The sequence below is a fragment of the Antechinus flavipes genome, chromosome 2 (genome assembly GCF_016432865.1).
Source record: "Antechinus flavipes isolate AdamAnt ecotype Samford, QLD, Australia chromosome 2, AdamAnt_v2, whole genome shotgun sequence".
NCBI classification, from domain to species: domain Eukaryota; kingdom Metazoa; phylum Chordata; class Mammalia; order Dasyuromorphia; family Dasyuridae; genus Antechinus; species Antechinus flavipes.
The window spans coordinates 510,666,182-510,682,815 of NC_067399.1; the positions used below are offsets into that span (position 1 = coordinate 510,666,182).

General features: G+C 36.1%; 1 protein-coding gene and 1 long non-coding RNA gene across 4 annotated transcripts in view; one reads left to right on the plus strand and one right to left on the minus strand.

Moving 5' to 3' along the window:
* Nucleotides 1-9,953, plus strand: part of LOC127550996 (uncharacterized) — a 29,234-nt gene extending 19,281 nt beyond the window's left edge. For both annotated transcript variants that reach the window (XR_007950993.1, XR_007950992.1), the window contains one exon: nucleotides 8,453-9,953. This is a non-coding gene — a long non-coding RNA (uncharacterized LOC127550996). The remainder of the gene's footprint in view (nucleotides 1-8,452) is intronic.
* A 254-nt stretch (nucleotides 9,954-10,207) lies between these two features.
* Nucleotides 10,208-16,634, minus strand: part of KCNT1 (potassium sodium-activated channel subfamily T member 1) — a 131,303-nt gene continuing 124,876 nt past the window's right edge. For both annotated transcript variants that reach the window (XM_051980356.1, XM_051980355.1), the window contains one exon: nucleotides 10,208-15,766. In XM_051980356.1, the coding sequence (XP_051836316.1) occupies nucleotides 15,646-15,766 (121 nt within the window). In that variant the 3' untranslated portion in view covers nucleotides 10,208-15,645. The remainder of the gene's footprint in view (nucleotides 15,767-16,634) is intronic.

A 16,634-nucleotide genomic window follows, 5' to 3' on the forward strand; every position in this document is an offset into this window, starting at 1 on the left:
TATACATATATTTGCATATATGTATATACACATACACACCTATGCACATCTCTCTCTCTCTATATATATATATACCTACATGTATATACAAATTTACATATACATTTACATATGTAGGCATGCATCTAAAACAGTATTAATATGGCTGACACATAATGTAGATTTTTGTCTTTAAATTTTTAATTTTGTCTAATTTCAAAAAAACAAAACAAAACAAAAACAAATTCTACTCCTGATCCTTATTATAGTGCTCATGTATAACTCTTTACTATCCCTGCTAATTATTCTACTGTAATTCTATTTCTTAATTAGTCTTGCTATTACTTAACCTCTTCTCACCAATAGATCCTCCTTTATCTTCTCCTCCCATCTTTTCCCCCTCTCTTTACTTTATTCCCATTAAGATCCACATCTTAGGCCATTCCCCTTAATCTAAACACCCTTCTATATGCTACTTTATCTTATTCCCCCAATTTCTTTGTAGATTTTGGAAGGTTAATTATACCCTTCATGTTATGTATTGTTTGTTCCCTATTTAAATAATTCTTAATGTGAGTAGGTTTTTAGAAGCCATCCTTCCTCTATGATGCATCTGTGTTGGTTTTTCCTCTGCACCTCATATGTATAGCATAATTACTATTTTTATCTCTTCCTAGACAGTTTTACTTTAGAATCATATCATCCTTAGCTTTGCCCCAGTCTTTCTTTTTGAACTACCCAATTATTGATGTCATTATTAAACACACGGTTGACATTTCCATGTGAAAAACAAAAACAACTTGCTCATGTTGAGTCCCTTGAAATTAATCTTTGATGTTGGCTCTTACATATTAAATTTTTTATTAAGTTCAGATTTGGTTGAAATGAGGTCCTGAAAATCTGTGAGCTTGTTAGATGTCCATTTTTTGTTCATTATTTTGGTTAATTTTGCTGGATATATTTTTGGCTGCAATCCTACTTCTTTTGATTGCTGATATATATTATTCCAGGGTTCCCAGCATATTTGAATTGTTTTTGCTGTTGTTTCTTATAGACCTTTCTCTTTGATCTGAGAATTTTGAAATAATATTCCTATGTATTTTCCTTGTAAGATGTCTGAGGTAACGATTGGTGAATTTATTCTATTTCTACCTTTCCCTCTTGTTCTGTCATTCCAAGACAATTTTCCTTTTCTTTCCTTTTATTTTTATTAAAGCTTTTTATTTTCAAAACATATGCACAGATAATTTTTCAACATTGATCCTTGCATAGCCTTGTGTTCCAAAATTTCCCCACCTTGATTATTTCTTGTATTATTGGGTCATGGTTCTTTTTTGGGGCCACAGCTTTAGTTAGTCTTATGTTTTCTTTTCTTGTATAGAATGTTATACATTCTCTTTCGTTTTTTTCATTTCTTTATATTTTGTTTATTTCTTGGTCTCTTATAGCTTCACTGGCTTCCCCTTGGCCAATTCCGATTTTCAAAGAATTATTTTCTTCTTTAAGATTTAGTATCTCCTTTCTAGTTGGTTAATATCCCCCACCTCCCATTAACCTTGTTTTTATTAGTTTTTTTTTAAGTATTTCTTCAATCTCATTTGATTTTTGAAATCTTTTTTGAGTTCTTTTATAAATTCTGAGAGTGGCCTTTGAGGTAGAAGAGGCTTTTTTTTTTTTTTTTTTTTTTTAAATTTCACTGTCCTCCTCTGAAGATGGATCTCAGTTTTCCCTATGCCCATAGTAAGTTTCTGTGGTTGGGTTCTTCTTTTCCTGTTCACTTTTTTTTATGAGAGCTTTTAGTGTAAGCATCTCTAATCTTGGGGTGGTGGGTGGAATGATACCTCTGGCAGTTCTCCACTCTGACCTGGAATCCCAAACCCAAAACTCCACATTCCTCCAAGTATCCACGTCAGCAGCGTCCCTGCCCAATTGCTTCTGCATTCACTGGATGTGCTGGTTCTTTCTTGCCTAGGGCTGGATCCTTATAGCACAACTGGGCCTGGCATTTCTAATCAGCAGAGATTCCTTTCCTCAGTTTTCACAGACTCAGACCTCCAACTCCCTATCCTGTCGTGAGAGGTGAAAGTTCCTGAATTCTGAGGCTTATCTCTGAATCCAGCTAGCCCTAGGGTTCCCAGTTTTCTGTTCTTTCTGTGGAGATAGCCTTGGAGCTGTTTGTACTTCACACTAGTTAAACCTTAATCCTGGGGTTGGTCTTCTCAGGTTGTTCCAGGAGGACCTCTGTTCTGCCCCAAGACTTTGTTTTTATTGGTCTATGTTTACTTAGGGTACAATTCTGTTTTGTTTGTGGGAGAAATCTGGAGAGCTTGATATTTTCTGATTTATTCTGCTATTTTCCCAGAATCCTCATATTTCAAGAAATAATCAAGGAAAACTGCCTTGATAGTCTAGAACCAAAGGGTAAAAATAGACATTGAAAGAATCCGCTGATCACCACCTGAAAGAGATTCCAAAATGAAAACTCCCAGGAACATTATAGCCAAATTCCAGAACATTCAGGTCAAGGAGAAAATACTACAACCAAGCAGAAAGAAACAATTCAAATATCATGGAGCCACAGTTAGGAGTATACAGAATTTAGCAGCTTCTCCATTAAAGGATTGGAAAGCTTAGAATGTGATATTCTGAAAAGCAAAGTTAGCTAGATTAGAACCAAAAAATTGCCTATCAGGCAAAAAAGAGTATTTAAAAAATTTTATTTTTATTTTTTTTATAATAAATTTTTATTGACAGAACCCATGCCAGGGTAATTTTTTACAACATTATCCCTTGCACTCATTTCTGTTCCGATTTTTCCCCTCTCTCCCTTCCCCCCCTCCCCCAGATGGCAAGCAGTCCTATATATGTTAAATATGTCGCAGTATATACTAGATACAATATATGTTTGTAGAATCGAACAGTTCTCTTGTTGCACAGGAAGAATTGGATTCAGAAAGTATAAATAACCCAGGAAGAAAAACAAAGATGCAAACAGTTTGCATTCATTTCCCAGTGTTCTTTCTTTGGGTGTAGCTGCTTCTGTCCATCCTTGATCAATTGAAACTGAATTAGATCTCTTTATCGAAGAGATCCACTTCCATCAGAATACATCTTCATACAGTATCATTGTTGAAGTATATAATGATCTCCTGGTTCTGCTCATTTCACTCAGCACCAGTTCATGTAAGTCTCACCAAGCCTCTCTGTATTCATCCTGCTGGTCATTCCTTACAGAACAATAATATTCCATAACGTTCATATACCACAATTTACCCAGCCATTCTCCAATTGATAAGCATCCATTCAAAAAATGAGTATTTCTTAAGGGGAAAATGGTGATTCAGTGAAGTAGAGAACTTTCAAACAATTCCAACAAAGAGGCCAGAGCTGAGCAAGATATTTGGTTTTTAAATACAAGACTCAGGAGAAACATAAAAAAGGGTAAATAGGAAAGAAAACAATAGGGATTCAAAAAATTGTTTACATTCCTACTTGGGAAGAGGAAATGTAATTCTTAAGAACTATCAATAAGGTGGTCAGAGTATACAGTGTGAGTATGAGATGACTTTGATGGGATGATATAAAGGAGTGAAGAGCATTACACTGGGGACGGAGGGAAGCGGTTGAATGAAGTAAATTATCTCCCATGAAGAGCCACAAAAAACCTATTACAGTGGACGGAAAGATAAGGTGGGAGTGGGGTGGGATATTGGTGATAGGTATTGCTTGAACCTTACTCTCATAGGAATTAATTCAAAAAGGAATAATATAGACAGGATATAGTAATCTATCTTAGCTAGAGGGAAGTAGGAGGAGAGGAGTTTTTAAACAAAAGGGGAAAGACTGACAAAAGGGAGGGCAGATTGGGGGAGGTGGTGATCAGAATTGGTGAAAAGAGAAAACATGAGAGAAAGGAGGAAAAAGGGACAGACCAGGAAAAATAGGATGGAGGGAAATACATAATGTAAATGGGATAAACTGATAAAACGAAAGTGGATAATTGGATTAAAAATTCTACAATATATGTGAAGTACACTTGAAGCAAAGAGACACAAAGAATAAAGGTAAGGGTCTAGAGGAGAATCTCATGCTTTAGTTATAACAAAAAAGCAGGCATAGAAATTATGATCTTGGACTAAGAAAAAGCAAAAATCTAATAAAAGGAAAAACTAAAAGGTACCCTAGACAATATCAATATCAATATTAAACATGAGTTAAGTGAAGTCTAATATTAAAAAAAAAACCATTTGTCCAATACTATATAAACTATTTGAAAAAACAGGCAAAGGAGCCCTATCAAATTTTACAATAGAAACATAGTGTGGATATAGGAAGAGCTAAACAGAGAAAACTCTAGACCAGTATGCATAGTATACTATCTATACTATGTTTAGTATAACATCCAAATTCTTGAAGTTAAATGAGTTACAGAGAGAGACAGTAAAATTATACTAGTGGGGTAAACTTTCCACTCTTAGAACCAGATAAATTTAACCGCAAAAATAAACAAGGTTAAGGAGGTGAAGGTTTTAGAAAAGTTAGATATAAAAGACCTCTGGAGAAAATTATATACACTTTTTTTCTCCGCAGTATATGGCACAAAAATTCATGTATTAGAGAATAAAAATCTCAAGTCTAATGTAGAAAGGCAGACATATCCCCTTTTCAGATCATACTACAATAAAGTTACATTCAATAATGAGCAGTGGAAAAATAGGTTAAAAATTGATTGGAAACTAATATTAGTGAGTCAAAGAACAAATCATAGAAACAATTTCATTGAAGAGAATGACAGTGAGTCAGCATATCAAAATTTATGCGATGCTTCCATTACGGTACTTAGGGGAAATTTTACATTTCTAATTCGCAATAAAATAAGGAAAGAGCAGATCAATGAATTAGGCATGCAACTAAAAAAAAAAAACTAGAAAAAGAATGAATTAAAAACTCTTAAGCACCAAATTAGAAATCCTGAAAGCCAAAGGAGAGTGTAGAAAAATCAAAAGCAAGAAAATTATTGAATAAAAGAGCTGGTTTCATGGAAACCTCTCTCACCTTAAAATAGACAAATTTGGTTAATTTGATTTAAAAAAATTACCAGTATAAAAAATTAAAAGGGTAAATTCACACCAATGAAGAGGAAATTAAAGCAATTAGGAACTATTTTGCCCAATTGCCAATCTCTCAATGTGAAATTGATGGATATTTACAAAAATATAAACTGCCAAGATTAATAGAAAAGGAAATAGAATACTTAACCCCATTTTGGGAAAAAAAATTAAGTCATCAATGAACTCTCAAGAAAAAATCCATAGGGCCAGATGGATTCACAAGTGAATTCTATCAAACATTTAATTCTGATGTCATATAAACTATTTGGGAAAGCAGGAGAAGAATTCTATCAAATTCATTTTATAAGACAAATAAGATGCCAACAGCTGAAATAGAAAAAGAAAATTATAGGCCAATTTCTATAATGAATATTGATGCAAAAATATTGAACAAAATACTGGCAAGGAGATTACAACAATATATCACAAGAATTATACACTGTGACCAGGTGGGATTTATACCAGAAATGCAGGGCTGGTTCAATATTAGGATAACTCAACAAAATTGACCATATCAAAAAAACCTAACAAAAATCATAATTATCTATACAGATTAAAAAACTTTTGATTAAACACAACACATTCCTATTAAATAAGAGAACACAGGAATAAATAGAATTTTTCTCAAAATAACTATCTAAAGCTATCAGCAAACATTAGCTGTAGTGGAAATAAGCTAGAAGGCTTTCTAATAAAATCTGAGGTGAAGCAAGAATGCCTAAAATCACTTATTCAGTATTGTACTAGGAATATCAGCTATAGCAATAAAAACAAATTAGGATAGGGAATGAGAAAAAACTTATCATTCTTTGCAGATGTGGTGTACTTAGAGAATTGTAAAGAATCTGTTATAATTAACTTCAGTAAAGTTGCATATAAAATAAACCTACACCATCATTTCTATGTTACCAATAAACCCTAGTGATAAATTCTATATAAAATACTTGGAAGTCTACCTGCCAAGAAAATCCCATGAACTATAATAAACACAAAACACTTCACACAAATACAAATCTAAAAAATTGAAAAATCAATTGCTTGTGGGTAGTCCAAGCCAAATAAAAATGACAATGCTAACTAAATTTACTTATTCAATGCTATTACAATTAAAACTACAAAAACAGAAAAGATAATCTGAAAGAGCAGAAAGCCAAGAATATCAAGGGAATTAAGAAGAAAAATTCTGAAGAAATATGACTCAGTCATATAAGATCTCAAACTAAATTACAAAATACTAATCAAAACTATCTGGTGAAACAGATTAGGCACACAAGACATAGTAGTAAATGACCATAGTAATCCAATATTTGATTAAAAAAAAAACCCAGATTCTGGGAAAAGAATTCACTAGTTGACAAAAACTACTTAGAAAACTGGAAAATAGTATTACAGAAACTAGATATAGACCAAATTTTACACTACATACCAAAAAAGTCAAAATGGGTACGTGATTTTAATATAAAGCAAGTTAGGAGAGCATGGAGTAGTTTACCTGACAGATCTATGGAGAAGGGAAGAATTTGTGACCAAATAAGAGATAGCAAATATTACAAGACATAAAATATCTAATTTTGAGTAGATTAAAAACTTTTTTTTGCAGAAACAAAATCAACGTAACCAAGATTAGAAGAAAATTAGAAAAATGGGAAACATTTTTAATAGCAAGTGTCTCTGATAAAGGCCTCACTTCTCAAATATATAGAGAATTAAGTCTAATTTATAGGAATACACATTCTCCAATTGATAAATGGTCAGAGGATATGAACATACAATTTTCAGATGAATTCAAAACTACAGTCATGGGAAAAAATGTGCTAAATCACTATTGATTAGAGAAATGCAAATTAAAACAACTCTGAGATACCACCTCACATCTAAAATAAAATAAAAATCAGTCAATTATATTGGCTAAAATGACAGAAGAAAATTGTAAATACTAGAGGGAAATGTGGGAAAATCGAGGCATTGTACTATTGGTGTAATTAGGAACAATTTACAATTATGTCCAAAGGGCAATCAAACTGTGCATACCCTTTGATCCAGCAGTACCACTACTGAAAGAGATTTTTAAAAAGTGGGAAAAGGACCTATTTGTACAAAAACATTTAGAGTTGCTCTTTTTTTTTTTTTTTTTTTTTTTTTTTTTTTTTTTTTTTTGGTGATAAAGAATTGAAAATTGAAGGGATGTCCATCAATTGAGGAATGGCTACACAAATTGTGGTATATGAATGTAAAGGAATACTCATGCTATAGGAAGTGATCAGCAGGCGGATTTCAGAAAAATTTGAAAGATGTGAAAGGATGCAAAGTGAGCAGAACCAATAGAACATTATACACAGTAACAGCAATATTGTACAAAGATTAACTATGAATGGCTTAACTATTCTCACAATATAATGATCCAAGACAACTCCAAAGGACTTGTAATGAAAAATGTTATCACCATCTAGAAAAAGAAGTGATGAAGTCTGAAGGCAGATCAAAGCATTCTATTTTTTACTTTATTTTTTCATGGCTTTTTTCCTTTTCCAACATGACTAATATGGAAATATGTTTTACATGATTGGATTTATACAACCTATATCAAATTACTTACATCTCAGGGAAGTTAGTGTTGCGAGAAGGAGGAAGAAAATTTAAAACTCAAAATTTTTAAATGAATGTAAAAATTGTCTTTACAGGTAATTGAAAAAAATAAAATGTTATATAAAAATAAACTCTTGGCTAAACTCATACAGTTTAAGGATTGCTTCCCAAGCTGCATATTTTCATTTGAATATCAACCAACAAGCATGTATTAAATAATTATTCTGTATCAGGCAGTAGGGAGTCAAAAACAAAAATTTCTTTAAGCAAGAAATTTGATGAAAAATCATCTTGAAAATAGTTTTTGATAACACTTTTAAAATGTGTGATACTTATTTTCCATGGATCCAATGAAAAACACAGTCCTCTTTCAATTTCAGTCTCTCCAGTCTGGGTAATTTGGTCATGATTGAGTTAATAACATCTTACATTTTAGCCCTTTAATATTTACACAGCACTCTCCCTAGTGTGCCAAGTAGAACATATACTATTTCTATTTTATAAGTAAGAAAACTGAGACTCAAAGGTTAAATGACTTGCCCAAGATCACAAGGCTAGTAAATATCAAAGTAGACCTTGGGTCTAGATCCTTTAACTCCAGGTCCAGTGCTTTCCCTATCATATTAGGCCTCTGCTTTGAAATAAAATTTGCTGAGTGGTGTATTGGATAGAATAAGAAAAAGATTTGACTGTATCCCAAAGAGATTATGAAGAAAGGAAAAGGACCCACATGTACAAAAATGTTTATAACAATCCCTTTTTTTTTTTTTTTGTAGTGTCAAGGAACTGGAAACTGAGTGGATGCCTATTAGTTGGAGAATGGCTGAATAACTTATGGTATATTAATGTTATGGAATATTACTGTTCTTTAAGAGATGACCAGCAGGATGATTTCAGAGAGGCTTACATGAACTGATGCTAAGTGAAGTGAGTAGAATCAAAGGAACACAGTATAGCAACAAGATTATGTGCTGATCAACTGTGATAAACTTGGCTCTTTTCAACAATAAGTGATTCAGGGCAATTCCGATAGACTTGTGATGGAGAGAGCCATCTGCATCCTGAAAGAGAACTGTGGGAACTGAGTGTGAATCATAACATAGTATTTTCACCTTTGTTGTTGTTGTTCACTTGCTTGTTTTTCTCATTTTTTTTCCTTTTTGATCTGATTTTTTCTTGTGCAATATGACAAATGTGGAAATATGTTTAGGAGAAGGGGGAATTGGGGAGGGAGGGAGACAAATATGAAATACAAAGTTTTGCAAAGGTAAATGTTGAAAATTGTCTTTGCATGTAGTTTGAAAAATAAAAAGCTATTATTTAAAAAAAAAAGATGTGGGTTCAAGCCTCCTTTTTAATACATACTGGCCATAGAACCCTCAACAAGATCATTTAATCTCTCCTTGTCCCAGGAACTCTCCAACACCAAATTACAAGATAGTTGAAGATCTTTATAATAAAGATTTCTTCTAAGGGAGAAAGGGAACTTATACCAGTAAAATCACAGATCCAGACCAAAAAAAAAAAGATTTCAGGGATACAATTTCATCAAATCAAGTATTCAAGCCTTTTAGCAGTAAAAAGAGAAGAGAGACCTCATGTAGATTTTCTATCATTTCTAGTATGTGATCCATGATTCCCCTATAATACAACAGTTTCTATTTTGTACAATTCTGTGGACAGGATTTTGCATAGAACAATCAACATGTTCATCATTAACAAGTCTGCTCTCTTCAATAAAACATTGCCTTTATTTTGTAAAGGATGCTTCAATGGATAGAGTATTGGGCCTGAAGTCAGAAAGACTCATCTCCCTGGATTAAAATTTGGCCTTCGTCACTTACTAGCTGTGTGATGCTGAGCAAGTCACTTAACCCAATTTACCCTAGTTTCCTCATCTATAAACATAATCTGGAGAAGAAAATGACAAACCATTCCAGTATCTTTGCCAAGAAAACCCCAAATGGGTTCATGAAGAGTCAGACACGACTGAAAAAATGACTCAACAATGAATTTTCTTTGTACCAACTCAACCTCTATAAATCTTAATTTCCTCATATGTAAAAAAGAAGTTGTATTAGACAGTCACCAAGGAAGGTCCCTTTCAGATCTAAATCAATAAGCCGTGTTAAACAGTACCTCAGTTTATAATTTTTGTCTTAAAGGAACACAATTTTCTTAACGATATCCTATGATTCATAGTTTCCCAATCACTCCAATATTCTGAGATTTTTTTACTATATGGAGAAAATGAATATGTTAGAACTCAGACTACACTTCAAATCCTGACTTTCTCCCCCAAAAGGCTTATGTCCCGTGTCTGATGTGTGATCCTTGGCTCCCTACTTTGACCTCTGCGCACACACACACACACACACACACACACACACACACCCCTCCACATACACATACACTCATCCGTACACACAACACACAAACACATCCGCTCTATACACGTACATATCCGCGCAGGTATGACACACACAGAGCATTCTCCCAAGGCAACAATGGTGAAAGGAGGCACAGAAGGCTGTCGTCTTAGGTTGTGCTGCATGCAGCTTTATTGGCCTTGTTGGCTTGCTCCATTCCAGGGTGCAAATCCTCATGGGCTTTTCCTATAGCATCTTTTGGCTGAACCTTTCTTTGAGATTCCTCCCAGCGTGGCAGAGTTTGTTAGATGATAACTCAGGATGTATTCTGAGGGCGCTGCTCCAGTTATGGTCACGGTTGCGGGAGAATGAAATGACTCGGTTGTCTTGAGCCACTGCAGTCTCTCCTTGCCTACTCTCCTACTTTTTTCCCCTTGTACCTTTCAAGTGAAATTATGTATGATCTGGTTCCAATCCAGTCTTTACTTTTTTGTTTTCCTTTAATAGCTCCAAGCTGACTCCCCTAACCCCACCCTACAACGAACCCCCCATCTGCAGGAAGAAGGCCAACAATGTGACCGTTTGGACATTGCTTTATGTGGTCTTCCTCTCTGACATCCCTTCCTCCTGGCTGGCAGAATGAATTCAGCTTTTAAAAATGAACAAATTTAATAACAAAAACTTACATCAGTTCAGCTTCTTGATCAGATGCTGCTTCCTTGGAAACAAAGGGAATGGGGAAGGAAAGGGATTCATTTCCTTCTTTGTGTGAGCGAGGGAGAGTGTGGTTCAGGAGACTGTAAGATTTAGAGGTAATATACCTCAATGATCATCAAGCCAGACACTTCTTACTCTACTGATGAGGAAACTAAGACCCAGAGGAATTATAATTCTGGGTTTGGAGAAGAATAGGTTCTGAAAATAAACTCACAAGTGTATCCTTGGCAGTAATTTCAGGCACTTGATAATGGCACCTCTCCAGTGATCTGAAAATGTAAGATGTTCTTTGTAAGAACAGTTTCCCAAGGGGTCTGATGGGATGACACTGAGTGGCACTAAAAGACAGATCTGCTCACTCTTGGAAGTGGCACTGCGCAGGAATTAAGCCATCCATCCATTTACTTTTCATGTGGGATGCTCCCTGGGGAAATCCAGGCACTCTTGAGAAACTCCAGTGGCTGGGCTTTCAGGGAGTGGCCTTTCTTTAGCTTTATACCTGCTCTAAAACAATTTGAGGTATGAACGTGCCTTTAAAAAGAATTCCAGTTTAGTCTGTGTGCAGAGTGACCCATGGCTTCCCACAAATCATCATATTAACTTTGAGATGGGAAGAGCTCTTCCCACATTTGGAGGGAAGGAAATAAGCTGGTTGCCTCCATCTTAAAGAAGATACTCTATTTCACACAAAGGGTCTTTTTTCAAGTGTGTGTTTGTCAGAGAGATTGGGAGAGCAGAATTAACCCTACTTACTGGAGAAAAATGAACCCTCATCATCCCTTTTCTGAAGAAGGAATGAGGGAAAGGAAGGCATTGAGAAAAAGAGGACTTAGCACATGTTGGTGAATATGAGTCAAGAATCTTTTGCTCTCTAGATTCTGCCTACAGGTGGGTGATTTGGTATGGGGAAGATCTGGAAATGCCTAAGAGAAATAACACACAAGTGACATAATGCAGAGAAAATAGACTTAAAATTTGTGAATTATTCCAGGAGACCAAAGAGCAGTCCTTCCCAACAAACTATTAAAAAAAGAAAGTCATCATCTTAAAGGTCCCCAGAATTTCAGACACAGTACGGTGCTCCAATAGGAATATCCTACTGCAGCCAGGCTCGTCTCTGTCTCTAGGCCCTTCTTCATGTCTTTCTCTATTCTCCCCATCCTCTGAATCATACACATCTTTCTAAAGCCCAGCTGGAAGAAGCTCTTCCTCCTTTTCACTCATCAAATATTATGCATCTTTCAAAGATCCAGGGTAAGTTTACCTTTGGGAAGCTTTTCTCCTATGGCTTCAGCTTCCCCTTTTAAAATCCTCTGCACTCAGTCTGAACTCCTTCTTTGGGCCTGATTCTAAACTTCTTGGTTTTGGTTTTTTATTTCTCATGAACATGTTTCTTGTTGTTCTATGCCTATGCATGTCCCTGATTCAAGTCATGTCTTTGGCTATAGGACTGGCGAATTACTACTTCTTAATACTCTTTAATAGCTCTTTAAGATTTTTTTAGTTTCAGGGAAGATGGTGATTTATGTTGGTAGAAGAATGCCCTTATCTAGGAGTTCCAGACCCTAAATAGCTTTCTGTCTTATGCTTCTGCTTCCTCGTGGTGCTTGGAATTATGGTTCTTAGCAGCTAAGAGATTGTTGATTTGAGTCAAAGTATATGGAAGAATAAAAAATGCTAAAAGAAAGGACCATTAGTAAAGGCCTCAGGGTGGAGACGCTTCTGTACCCTCCCACATGAACCTAGTCAAATTCAACTGAATCTACTTTTCTCCAGATTGTTAACTGTCACTACAGTACTGTCCCACCCTTCAGAGTGTATAAGAGATTAATTGGCCACAGAGGTGATAATAGAAATGAAAATATCCCTTATTTTGAATAAGAACACGGAAAATTGGCAATTATGATAGAGAGGAGCCAGTCTTAACTTTAGGTTCTTTGGTTAGTATTTAGAGACATCTATAGTCCAGAAAAGCAGCTACTCATAAATATGATCATTTCCTTACAAATTGGAGTCTGAATTTCTGCCTAGAGGCTCCCCTCTTGAGGACTCCTGATACAGGAGGCCCCACTTAGCAGCAAAGTTTATCAACTTTTGATATATATATATCAATATGTATAAAATAGATACTTTTTATTTTTAAAAATTTGCAGGATCAGAGTTAGAACTAGGCAGCAGTGGAGAACTGGAGGAGAGGAAATTCACAAGAGACAGCCATAGCCACCCTGAACAAGTTTGAGGGACCTAGAAGTGTATTTCATCATGACCTGACCCAAGTTACTAGGCTTCCAACTGGCCTGGTGAGTTTGTGAGCAATGTCTTCATATGTCTTCATGAGATTGCTCCTCCAGCCACCACCGCAGACTCAAAAGAATACATCCTGAAACATCACTCAGGGAAATGACCTTGACCCAGGCTAGGCCAAACAACAGCACTAGTACAATTTCTTCTCACCAAAAAAGAGCAAACAGTCCTGTCTTTGGAATTAGGGTTGAGGTACCATGAGAAATAGGATCAAGAAAGTCTAGGAATGTGAGTCTCTGAGGAATGCTTGTGATCAGCTCTCCAAGAATTACCTTGTTCCAGGACTAAAATTTCACTTGGAAGAACTGGAATGTAGTTTAACACAAGTAGGTTAAAAGTACACATCAGTATAAAGGAAGGGATCCAACACTAACCTACCTTATAACCAGCAACATGTTTAATAAAACATTTATTCCCTGGATGCCTCTCAGGAATTCTTCATGATGAATAGAATTCCAGTTCTCTCATGTTTAAATGGAAAGTTTTCTCAATAGTCTGAAATCATCAAGCAACTCTGGGATAGAAATTGTGCTTTAAATAATTTCCCCCTATTTTTCTTTCTTTTAATATAATTTAGTCATCTCACCTATTCTTCTGTCTTCTGCCATCCTAAGAAATACCCAAGACATTAAAAATTTAGTGTGTTTAACAGTCAAACAAAATACATAACTTTGGTTTCTTTCCTCATGAAATGATGTTGACCCAACTAACTAACCTTGAATGTCAGTCATCAATGTGTTCTAGAATCTGAGGACTAGATGACCCGTAAGAGGTTAGTTCCTTCTTGCTATTTGTCTCATGTCTCTAGAAGGCTAATACTTAGCATTTTACCCTGTTTCCCATATTGAAAATATATACAATTGGCTACAACATGCCAGTTCTCAACGCAGAGCTGTCAAAAGTATAATAAATTCCTAGGCCTGCTGAGTCAAATTCCTTCCAGAAAAAGGGAGGATTTTATTCTCCATCTTGGTATACTAGGGACATCTCCCCAGTACCATGAGATCCCTTTCACAGAGACCTACATCATCTTCCTTTTAATCCACTTAAAAGGGTTTTGCATTTTCTCCAAAAATACATGTGCCAGGGCCACTAACTTTGCTGGTTTGATATAAGATGGAAGCAGATTTGGGAGGGGGCCACTGACAAGACTAGGGAAGCAGAGGTCAGGGAGAAAAAAAAGAGAGAAATGTAGTGACAAAAGAGCAATGAGATGCTTTGGTAGGACCTCACGAGAAGTGTTCAAGTGGTGGCTGGATGAGATTGGCTGGGACGGTAGGAGACGGGATTCTTGTTCAGGTTTGTACAGGACTACTCAGTCTGTCAAGTGTCTATCCACTCTGATATTCTGTGAGTGGGAGAAGAGGATTTTGACATGACTCCCTAATTAGGTTGTGTACTTCCTGAGGGCGGAAAACATGTCTTACTCATCTCGACATTCGGCATAGGACCTTGTGCCAAGTAAGTGCTCATTAAGGACCGACTGAGTGAATCAGTTAAAAAGAGGAAAGAGAAGAGACGGGCCTTCTGGGACTTCAGTGATATTACCCTAAGGTTGGATGAGCAATTCCTGTCCCACATGCAGTGGGAAGCTAGAGGAGTCACAGGTGAGTTATTGGCCATAAATTTAGAGAATTAGGAGAGGATGATAAGACTCCAATTCCGCTTCCCTTAGGTCTTAAAAATCCTGTAACTTAACCACTGGTTTCCCGATCTTCTTCCCAAGTAATTCTTAGAGTTTTCTGTGAATGCCCCTTGATATATTCTGCAGTGTCAAGGCTTCTGAACTGAGCAGCCCACCTCACCTATTGCACCTAACTAGGTTGTTGGATTTTTTTTAGCCTGCTGTGACTTTATTTTGAGGTTTTCCTTTCCTATATTTTTAGGAGACACTCAATGTTTCCTCTAGCCAATGTCAATTAGAACTATACTCCAAGGTGCTTGTTCTTTAATATCTGACTCTCTTCTCTCCTCCCTCCCCCCCAAGCCTCTCAACTCTCATTTTCTTATGCCAGAGACAGGTAGTATATCAGTACAATGGGAATGGTTCCAGGTCCACAAGACCAATTTCTTCCCACCTGATATAACCTCCCTCTTTCTCTCTCCCTGAGGTTTGCCATATGCATAGTTCTTTAGTTGATTCTTTGATCAAACTGTGCTCTATATATTTTGCTGTCTTCAGGCTATCATTCTGAGGCACATCCTTCCATCCCAGCCAGGCTGGTTTCACTAGTTGCGGTACACATGTGTAGAGATACATATATTATATATGTTTAAAAATTAAAAAAGGTTAAAAACAATAACTTCAACAGCTCCTGGCTGTTCCAGGCAGGTGAGGTCTCACCCTGTAGTTTTGAAGGTGAGGAACTTCCTTTCTGAGGGGTTCCCCCATGATGGCTACAGTATGGTTTTTTCCTCCACGGAGGTTAACTCTGGAGTCATCAGCCAGGCAAGCAGCTCAGCACTCCATAGATTGGAAATTCCATCCTTTGCCTGTTTCTTCTGCCTCCAGAAAGTCAAACCAAAGGCAAAACCGGATGATGGGAAGTTCCATGCATTTGTGATAGCCAATGTAGACCTCAGAGCTGTGTCTCATCTCGTGTCTCAGGATGGCATGGGTCCAATTTATTACTGCAACTGCTTTTCCGACTGTGTGTTTCATTGGTTACATGGGCTAAGGGATCTGATCGAATTAAATATCTAGAAAGGAAAGAGGCAAAAAAAAGAGACAATTATCCACTTTCTACCTATGGTGATAATAATGTTCTTTTCTCATCTTTCATTGAAGTTTGCAAGTATTTAAATGCCTCAAGGAAACCCAGTTCATGCTGTTTCCATTTTTCCTATTCTTCTAGGCCAAACTTAAATAACTTCCCCCAACTACTCCAGCTTAACAAAGACTTCCAACTTCTCTGAACTTCTGCAGTTTTCAGAGTAGATATCATAGAGTGTGGTTCATGATTAAACATTATCTTCTCGTGTTATTCCTAATTGTTTTTCATGCTCTGTCTCCCAATCTAGAATGAGGTCCTTGAAGGCAGGGTATCATCTATTCCTTTATTTCTCCCCCACCGTGCCTCCCATAGTGATGTACCCATTCACTGGAAGTGCTCAACACATCTTTGATCTCTCCCTCAAATTTTCCTAAAGGCCTTTGTCTCAATGGGGGTCCTTTGCTTTTAGCTCATTCCTTTTTATTATGCTTTTTTGTGTGAGTTCTTCCACATATGGAGAATGAGAATGGAGACACACTCTCATTCCAGACTAGAAGATTCCCAAGGCTGGGTCCTATGTCATTTTAATTTTTGTTTGTATCTATCTATCTGTCTGTTTATTTATTTTATTTTTATTTTTGACTATAGTGCCTTGCATATAGTAGGCTCTTAAATGTCTGCTGAATTAAATTGAATAGAATCAACCACTCCATTCACTGTCTTATCTGAATGCAAAACTTGTTTTCCCCAACATCACCACATTCTTGGAATCCTTTGTAAAGTTATTTCTGTGGGCTGGAAGGAGTTACCTTTTATATTCTACGTTTTTATTCTATGATTTCTTGTTAGAACTA